Raw genomic sequence first — 9,992 nt, forward strand, 5'->3', positions numbered from 1 at the left:
CACATGCTATGGCACGCACTAGGGCATATGCTGGGGCACGCACTGGGGTACATGGTATGGCATGCACTAGGGCATATGCTAGGGCACACACCAGGGCATATGCTATGGCACACACTGGGGCACATGCTAGGGTACACACTGGGGCACATACTAGGGCACACACTGGGGCATATGCTTGGCACACACTAGAGCACATGCTAGGGCACACACTGGGGCACATGCTATGGCACACACTAGGGCATACATAGGGCATGCGCTAGGGCGTACACTGGGGAACACACTGGGGCACATGCTAGGGCAAAGGATGGGTATACCTGGTAACAGACAGGAGCTAGAGAGGTAGAAAAACCCAAGAGGGAGGCAAGGTGGGTGGTTAAATGTGCTGGCAGACTTTCAGGAGCCACAAGATACACTGCTGCCAAAGTGCAGAATGAATCACGGGTCAGGAACCAGATTGGCATTTAGGACAAGAGAAGAGGAGTCTGAGCCCACACAAGCAGTGATATGGCCGTGATAAGTGCAGTCACACTCGACTCCAGCCAGGATACAACTTGTGTACATCCTGTTGGAACAGGACCTGATGCCAGGGCAGGTGAAGCCCAGAGATCCCGACTAAAAGAAAGCAAGTGGTGCATCTAACTGCAAAGGAAGATGACTCCTGCCAACATTTGAGTAGATGCTTGAGGGGGAAAATACTACTCAGCAAGATTCATCAGAACTACTCTTGGAGGGTGTATCCCCTTAAACCTGAAATTTAAAAAACAGTCAGTGGACACATACCATGGAGATTTTTTCCTGAGATTTGGATTCTGTTCTAAACATCCCCATGAGATAAAACTTCCCAAAGTGCAGCTCCCATCATTTTAAGTCGGGCTCAGGAGCATCTAATCATGAATTTCTGCGACTGTACCACGGTCCCATTCCTACGTACAGGGACCCTATTAGTCTTCAAGCTCCGATACAAAGGCCACCTATTTCCCCAAACTGGACATGATGGCTCTGTTTCACCAGGTGTCCAGATCACATCCTTGACATTCCTCTTGATGCTCTGCATCAAACAGGGGCTCCTTGATTTAAGCTGAACTCATCATGTTCTTCTTCTAGTTGTTACTTGAGAATGGAGTTTAGAAGACAGAAAAGGAGGTTGACTTGAAAGATTCTGAAGGAATGACATGACCGGGGGTTGGCATGCAGCCTCTGCGACCAGCCTGGCTGGATGAACCCTGCCTCTCCTGTTCCCGACTGGGGATGTCATTTCACCTCTCTCATATAGTTGTCGCATCTGTAAAATGCAGACAGTCCTCCTGCCTACTTCACATAACTCTTTGAATAGGAAATGGCTCCATGCATGTAAAGTGTAAGAGCAGTGCCAGGCGCAAAGATTGGCTCAATAAATGCCAGCTATTGTTATAGTGATGACTGTTGTTGTTGTTGTTTATAGAGGCTTGGGGACTCTGTAGGCCTCGGTCCCCTATGCTTCATGCTCCATCATGTCTGTTCCCAGAACTACTCCAGAAAATGTGCCCGATGCCAGTGGGTACCCAAGATGCTAAGAGAAATCACTGTGTTTAAAAACCTGAAGCTACCTGAGCTCTGCTATTGGCAGAAAGGCTCAGTCCCTCAGGCTAAACTTTTTACCAGGAGAGAATAATACATATATACATATACATTCAACATACACACACATACATGTGTCATATCCTGTGCTGGTGGGACTTGTGGTACTAGCCTAATAGGACAAAAATGAAGCTAAAGTCATGATGGAAAGTTCCATGAGAAACCAAGAGTATAGAGAAAATTTAGCAAGCTGAAGAATTAAGCATTAATGGGAAATTATTCCAGAGAAAATATGAACCAACAGGACCCCAGGGAAAGAAGATGCTACAAGCCAAGAAGACCTCAACATTTTTTTCCATCCCAGCCAGAAAGAACGGGGCAATATATTTATGTAATCCAAATGTCAGATTGTAGAAAGATTTAGAAAAAAAATGCACAGAGAACTCTGCTGATTATATTGACAACTTGGATAAAGATCCATAGGGCAAGCTCATTAAAATTGCAGAGGAAATAAATAGTGGGAGATGGGGAAAGGAGTAGTTAATTGCTAGATGAGGAAATCGAAATAGAAAATGCTCCTGAAAAGCTGATGAAATGAAATGATTTGCCAAAAGTTAATTACGATAAATGCAAAGTGTTGCACTTAAGACTCCAAAAAGTCAACTGCACAAGTCTAGAAAGGGGGACAACAAGCTAACAGCAGGGAAGGCTGGGGAGATATGGGGATGTCAGGCAGCTTGGTCAAAATGAGCCCACCCAGGGCTGTGGCTCCAAAGTGAAAAGGTTCTTCTTTCGAATGTGCTGGCTGATAGAAGTCAAATAAAACAGTGAGAGCGTGGAAGGTCTCCTTCTAACCAATGCAGTCCGAGAAGACTGGAATCCATTTAGAGGAAGAGAAGTAGGCATGGAGGACAAGGCCTATGCCCAAACTGTATCACATACAGAACAGTTGAGGCAATTGTGAAAATGTAAGGAGACTCGGGTAAATGGGTGGTGAGAAACACCACAGCAATAAGACTTTTGAAAACCTGTCATTTGGAACAAAGATTATACTTGCCCTGGGTAATGACAATCAGTAAGAGGTAAGTCCAACCCCCACACAAAGAACATTTTCTTATTAGGACTGTGTTTTTTAATGGAATAAATTGCTTTAGGAAGAACTGAGCTCCTCATCACTAGATATCATCAAGCAAAGGAGGCTAACTGACCACCTTCCCTGAAATTGTGCCAATGGAAGACCAACCTTTGTGTGGTTGGAACTTGGACAAAAGGACTGCTTCCAACCCCGACAATCCATATTTTTCTTCATGAAGCTTCATCCTGATCATGCTCTGATAGGAGGTCTACACTCAGTAAGACTTTTGATCATCATAACAACAGGAATATTGATGCAGGGAGCTCTTGGTTCTAGGCAGCCTATGTGGATTAATACAGCATCCTTTGAAGGGAGTATTATTATTATTCCCATTTATCAGATGGGAAGACTGAGGCCCATCCAGCTAGTAGGTGACAGAACTGGGATTTGGGTCCCAGAGTCTCGCTCTAGTGGCACATTTTCCCATCTTCTCTGTCCACTCAGTACAGAAGGTTCTAATCATGCACCCTTTGGCCAGGGTTTCACTGTATCAAACATGGTACTGACAACACAACTATGAAGACCACAGTGAGAGGGGAAGAAAGGCTAGCCTCTCAACAGGCCAGCAGTCACAGTAGTTACAGATCACAGTCCAGGCCTGCAAAGCAAAGAGGCAGAGGATTCATGAGCATCTAACCTGGGCAAGGTTGATTTGAATTTAAGGATGGGGAACAATGAAGAACGGAGAGCATAGGGAGCTCAGCGCAGTGCCAGGGCACCCTCTGCAGCCATCCAGTTTGGGATTAGCAGTGGTCCAGAAGAGCTAGCTCTCTGGGAACGCCTCTACCCCTTGTTTTTCCTTTCTTTCCAGCAGTTCTAAAAAGGGTTAAGACCACCTTACATAATGAGGGTGGAGCCTGCTAGTAAATACAGCTGTCTCAAGTAAAAGCAGTAATAGAGGCAGACATGGGAAGTCAGTAAAAGGAGGTATTTAGGGAAAGATAGAAGGAATGAACATTGCAAAAAAAGTCAGGGCTAAAAATTCCCCATGAAAACTCACCCCCAAAAAATAAATAAATAAAATACATTCCTTATTTAAATATACCACAAAGCACACACCCATGGAACAGACCTAAACCACTTTCACCATAATTCCCCTTCTATGGAACAGAGGCCAACCTGGGCTTTGCTGTAGGGGCAGGACCAAGGGCAGAGAGAGAAAAGGAGGGGCCCAGCCAAGAGGGTATTGGGCACAGCCCACAGGCAGGCAAGGAACTTGCCTCCACAGGGCTCTGGGTTGTAGCAAATTTGGGGTAGGCATCTCAAATCTTCCAGCTGGACAGGGCCTGAGATGAAGATATAAAAGTAATAGCCATGGTCACTAATATGAATAGTTTAGGGAGGGCTCCTATGGTGCAGTAACGCATTACTTAATGATGGGGATGTGTTCTAAGAAACTCATCATTAGGCGATTTCGTCATTGTGCAAACCTCACAGAGTGCACTCACACAAGCCCAGATGGTCTAGCCTACTACACGCCTAGGCTATATGGGACAGCCTATTGCTCCTAAACTCCAAACCTGCATAGCATGTTACTCTACTGAACACTGTAAGCCACTGCGACCCAATCGTGAGTGTGTGTGTTTCTAAACATACCTAAACATAGAAAAGGTACAATCAAAATATGGTAGAAAAGATTAAAAAATGGTACATCTGCATAGGGCATTTAGCAGGAATCAAGTTTACAGGACAGGAAGTTGCTCTGGGTGAGTCAGTGAGTGAGTGCTGAGTGAATGTGAAGGCCTAGGACATTACTGCACACTACTGGAGACTTTATCAACATTATACACTTAGGTGACACTACATGTATTAAAAATAAAGTGATGGCACTATGATGTTACAAAAGCTACGACATCACTAGGCGATAGGAATTCTTCAGCTCCATTTTAACCTTATGAGACCACCATCCTCTATGTTTTCCACTATGTCACTTTATGTAGCACACGACTGTACTGTGTTAAGCACTTTCCTGTATATTACTTCATTTAATCCCCCCAACAGGGAAGATTCATCATACATACTTTACAGTTAAGAAATCACAGAGGGATAAACAATCACAGCAATGAGTGAACATGGTAGGAGCCGTGCTGAGTGCATTACAGGGACTGCCTCAGGTTACATTCACAGCATCCCCATGAAGACAGTGCACTTATCGTCCTGGTATCACAGGTGTGGAAACAGGTACAAAAGAATTAAACACACTGCAGTCAGCAATAGTGTAACACGCCCACAGCGCAACAGCAAGATGTAACAGAGCTGCAGTTCAAGCCCAGAGTTGTCTGTCTCCAGAGCGCCTGCCCTAACCACAGTGCTTAGGGGTCGGGAACCTTCTTGCCACAGCCCACATTGCCAAGGTGAGAGATCCTACAGCTGCAACCCACGACTCATTCTCACTTTCCAGGTGAGACAGAACTCTGTGACAACAAACAATACCGGAGAGAAAACAACATAACAATCAAAACGGCAAAAACGCAGAAATAATAGAAAATCCAGATGATCAACAAAAGCAGAACTTATCAATTAATACAAGAAGAGCAGCAATCAAAACCCACAGAGCGCTCAGGATGACGCTGATGAGTTCCTGATTAGAAAGCCCTATGGTTTAAGTGCTCAGGATTTCCAGCTCTTTTCATGGGCATGTGCACAGTAGGAGTTTTGCAAGGTTGCTAAGCAGTGCCTGGCAACCAGACTCCAGAGCAGATCACTCAACAGGAGTCCTTGGTTACTCTAGTAAGGCAATAAATATTAGTTCATAAAATCCAAATTTTAGATACCCTTAATAACTTATGACACAGGTTACTAGTAAGGATCCCTTAGTTATACACCAGAATGCAGATATATAATGGCCCATCCTTCACTTGTAAGAACTAAAGAAAGACTTCTAGCTTTGAGGTTCATTATTCCTTTATTGAATACACATTTGCTGAAAACCTACTGTGTGCCAGGCACTGTTCTAGACACTAGGGAGGCAGATACTGACAGTCCCCCCAATGGACTATAACCCCTAAGAAAACCACTAAGACTGCAAGAATTCTACTTTCATGAAAATGAGGCCCAGAGAGGTAATGCAATCTGTTCAAAGTTGCACAGCACCCTGGAGGCTAGACCAGTCCGGTCCACTGGAGGCAGGTCCACTCACCGCTCCTCAGTCTGTCCAGAAGGGTACTGTGTTTCCCTAAAAGGCCACATCACCATGGTTGACCCAGAGAGACCCCATGATTCACTAGCTTGTCCCTGTCTTCTAAGTTGACCCTCAGGGCTGGAAGTACCAGGACACAGGGCTTGGCTATTGAGCATCTTGGAAAGTCTCCCACTTAACCTCAGGACCTCTGTGGTCAAGTGAGGGAAAGCCTATGACATGGTGTCAGTTTTTATTGGACCAAACCACCGGCAAAGCTAGCCGTCATCTGGAGTGATGGAGAAAATTAAGTTACCACATTCTCACGTTTCAGCCTTTCGCCCATTCTCCTTCGCAAACAGGAAATGTTTATTTAAATATAGCAGTCTCCAGCATGTTCCAGAGCCAAGTGAAAAACCAAAGATGTCCACTCTTGCCCCCACTCCACTGTTCAGGCCACCCCTCGCTGCAGTGAGAAGTGGGCCTCTGCCTGCCTCCAGGCAGGAGGGCAAGATGGGGAGAAGTGGCCCCACGTGAGAGTTCATTTTCATCTGCCTCTTTTTCCAGGCTGAGATTGTGGTTGGAGAAGAATTACATCTGTGGGCTCCTTTTGTAGTCAGAAGGGTAAGTGCAACATCTGTTTACTCTGTGCTCCATGGTAAATGTTTGGTTTCAGGCACCGCCATCCACTTCCTCTCCTCTCGTCCTCTATCTTTGCTGCACGGATAATAAATTACACTGAATTCTTCTCTGCATTTATTTAGCTTTCTTGTGGGTGTCACCTCCTCATGGAGGGGGAAAAATTGTCAGTAGTTTATAAAAGACAGAGAGTTTCTTTTTCTGCATTATGTGCTGACATTATAGGGAATACCTTGGAACACGGACCCCCAACTCTGATTCTGGCTTAATTATGAACAATTCAGGCCCCATTCCAGGCCTGAAGCAAAGTCCAAATGCTGAGCACATTATCCCCACTCAGGTTTTCCTTAATGTCATAACACAAGGTTTCAGAAGTCAGAAACATCCAGAGAAGCAATATACATAGACACACACACACAAATCCCTTCATCAAAGGCTTTTTGGGAGGCAGAGTACCAAGAATGGAGAACGGAGAAAATGCTGTTTCTTTGTTTTAAAACACAATTTAAACATTTCAGATCAGAAAACTGGATTTTAGGGAGGTCCTGAGCATCTGATGACAGTGCTGACAAAACGTGCCCCATAGCAAAATGAACCCTGGGAAGTTCAAAAGGCTCACCAAAGCAAGTTTCCTTCTATCTTTTGCTTACATTCTTTACATTGAAGTGCTGGTTTTCTTCTGTATATGCAATGATTCTATATACAGTTTCTGGAATGCAGTAGAGGTTCAAGTCATATTCGTTCTCAAACTCCTAGGCTCAAGCGATCCTCTCACCTCGGCCTCCCAAAGTGCTGGGATAACCGGCATGAGCCACTGCGCCCGGCCTCAAGTAATGTGTGTTGAATGAATGAAGGCAGGAATAAATGAGTGATTCCTCTCTGAAGAAATCCTTGGCAGAGCGTAAAAATGCCAAATATCCCCCAAGAGTTTTCAGAATTGAAATGTTACATCTGAGTTGGCTGAGAGAGAGTGTGGTGCAGGACTTCGGTGGTGAAAAACTGTTGGTGGACTGCCCTGAAACCCTGCAGTGAACCTGACCCAGCTTGCTCCTAAAGACTGTCCCCCATTCCCAGGGAGGAAGGAGACTAGAATGAGATACCATCGCGGCACCCCCATGCACCCTAGCCAAAGTGGCACCAGTGACCACAACTGAGGCAGAAGAGACCAGAGATATCAAAGCAGCTCCTGCTCTCCCACTGCCTGTTAAGGACTGCAGCAGGGGGCCTATGGGAATGACCAGGACTCCAGTCTTTGCCCCGTTTCTCCAGTTCTAGAGCTGATGGGTTGCCCTGAGCTGCACAGATCTCCTATGGGAGATGACTGGGTGGCGTGCTAGCATGGGTGCTGTTCCTGCAGCTCTGGAAAACTTCCTACATACCAGGAGGACAGGGACTTACTCTCCTTGGTTTCCCAAACATGGAGCACGGTTTTGAAGATGGGGAAGAAGTAGTTTCAAGACCCCAAGCATCAGAGCTAACATCAAAGTGAGCTGAACATTTGCAGGGTATATCAGAAGCAGAAGCAACAGCAGCCTGTTCTAAGATCCAAGCCCAGCCAGAAACCTCCCAGGACTGTCTGTTTATAGATTGTGGTCCAAACTGCCCCTTGTTCCAAGGAAGACCAGCAGAGTGATAAGGGTTGTGGGCTTAGGAACCAATCAGGCTTGGATTCAAACACTTCACTAGCTGCATGACCTTGAGTAAATGACAAGACGGCTTAACTGTAAAATGGAGTAATAAGCATTGCCTATGTAACTAATGGACTGTTGGAGAGATTCAATGAGATAATACATGTACACAAATCAAGGCACACAAAGCATTTATCAAACATTAGCTACAGTTATTATTTCACTAACTCATGTGGTTAGCACTGGTGTGACGAGGAGGGGAACTTAGTTTACAAGTTACAGGTATCTAAAAATACCACTAAAACAAGTTTTGCACTCCTACGGACTAACATAACGTCTGAATTAAGGTGTGAAAAACTGGATTTTGGCCCCTTTATTGCCATCAACTTGCTGTGTTTTCCTGAGCAAGTCATTTTATACTTCCAAGCCTGGTTTTTGACATTTGTTAATAATTCGGCTCTCACCCTTTAGGATTCTGTGGTTCAACGCAACAAAACAATCACTGCACTTGAGGAAAAACAAAAAAAAGTTTTCAGCCAAAGGAAAAAGAGAGCATCAGGAATAAGGAAGACAGTTCTGCTGAGTCTCCACCCAGAGACGCACAAAGAAGTGGAAGAGAAGAGGAGGTGGGGTGATAGGAGGTGACTAACAGGAATAACAGACTCTGGGACAATGCTTGTCATCACTACTCTCTTCCAGCCTGAAGTCAAGAAAGCAGAGTGGAAGATCCAGGCGCCTACCCCTAAGGCACGTGAGGAAGGGGAGAAGAGGGAGAGCAAGACACGGAGGGAATCCACCACACTACAGCAAACCCTCACCCACTTCTCGGCTGGGTTCCCAGTAAGGCTCCCACCCACTCCAGCGTTTCTCCCCCACTCCCTTACCCCACCCCAACTGCGGACTAAGAGGAGCCCACCCCGGAGTCCAAGTTTTGAATCCGGTCCGAGGATCAAAATGATAAATGTTTCCAAAACGTTGACATATGAAAAGTAAATATTTGGTTGCACAATTGGGGCTAAAACTAGGGTCAATCCACCCCATTCTGCAAGCGCCTCTCCATTCACTGCCAAGCCCAGGATCCGAGGCTGAGTGCGGTTTGTAAGATTATAACGCTCGGTCTCATTTGAAGAGCTGTCAGCATTTCCATTCTCCAGCCCCTTCGTTCGGAGAGGCATTTATAACCGAGCCATAAAAAATTCACCCGGGGCTGCAACTTGGCATCTCCCAGACTGCTTTCCAGGCAGCGCGGGTTTTGCGAGCACCCACTCTGAATCTGTCCAGTTCCTCAGAAGTTAAACCTTCACCCACACTCTCAACTTTCCTTGCAAGGGCAGCCAGAGAGCGGCTGGCCCATTCTGATCTCCAAGCAGGTCAACAGTCTTGGGCCCTCTCTCCCGCCTCTGAGCCTTGACGGCCCATCATCCTATAGCTTTCTCCTTCACCCGCCCCCCTTTTTAATGAGCGCAGACCCCTGACCCTCACCCTAAGACCTTGAGGCTGCAGTGCTCTTGCCTCCCCTCGCCTCTCGCCAGCTACTCCTCGGAAGCTGTCAGTGGGCCCTGCGTCTGCAACCCTCACCCCTGGAGAAGCACTGCTCTTTGCTCATCGCGGGGGGTTTCGAGACCTCTCTTTCCAGATCTGACCAAGCCTACAGACTCCCAGCTCGGAGAGGGAGGGATCCTATCCAGGAAGGGATGAGAATAGAGTGCATGCAGGGAGGTCGAAAGGAAAGGAGGGATCTGGCGCCTGGGGCCACTTCGGTGGGACCCAGGTGGGTGGCCCGCGTGGGGTGGGGCAGGGGTACTCACAGGCGCTCAGCGTTGCGGGGGATGCCCCGAGGAACCGCGCGGAGGCCCAGCCCGTGGCAGTCCACGCTGGCGGCGGAGCAGGTACACTTGGTGGGGCAGGCGACGGC

At 46.6% G+C, this 9,992-nt stretch overlaps 1 protein-coding gene across 1 annotated transcript in view; it reads right to left on the reverse strand.

The window, feature by feature from the left end:
- The window catches only part of SLIT3 (slit homolog 3 (Drosophila)), a gene marked incomplete at its 5' end in the record, with an annotated part of 639,532 nt that extends 629,540 nt beyond the window's left edge, over positions 1 to 9,992 (reverse strand). Inside the window, one exon of the mRNA XM_011947828.1 lies at positions 9,886 to 9,992. Coding sequence (XP_011803218.1) covers positions 9,886 to 9,992 — 107 coding nt within the window. The remainder of the gene's footprint in view (positions 1 to 9,885) is intronic.

Source organism: Colobus angolensis, unplaced genomic scaffold (assembly GCF_000951035.1).
Source record: "Colobus angolensis palliatus isolate OR3802 unplaced genomic scaffold, Cang.pa_1.0 Scaffold27, whole genome shotgun sequence".
Taxonomy (NCBI): Eukaryota; Metazoa; Chordata; class Mammalia; order Primates; family Cercopithecidae; genus Colobus; species Colobus angolensis.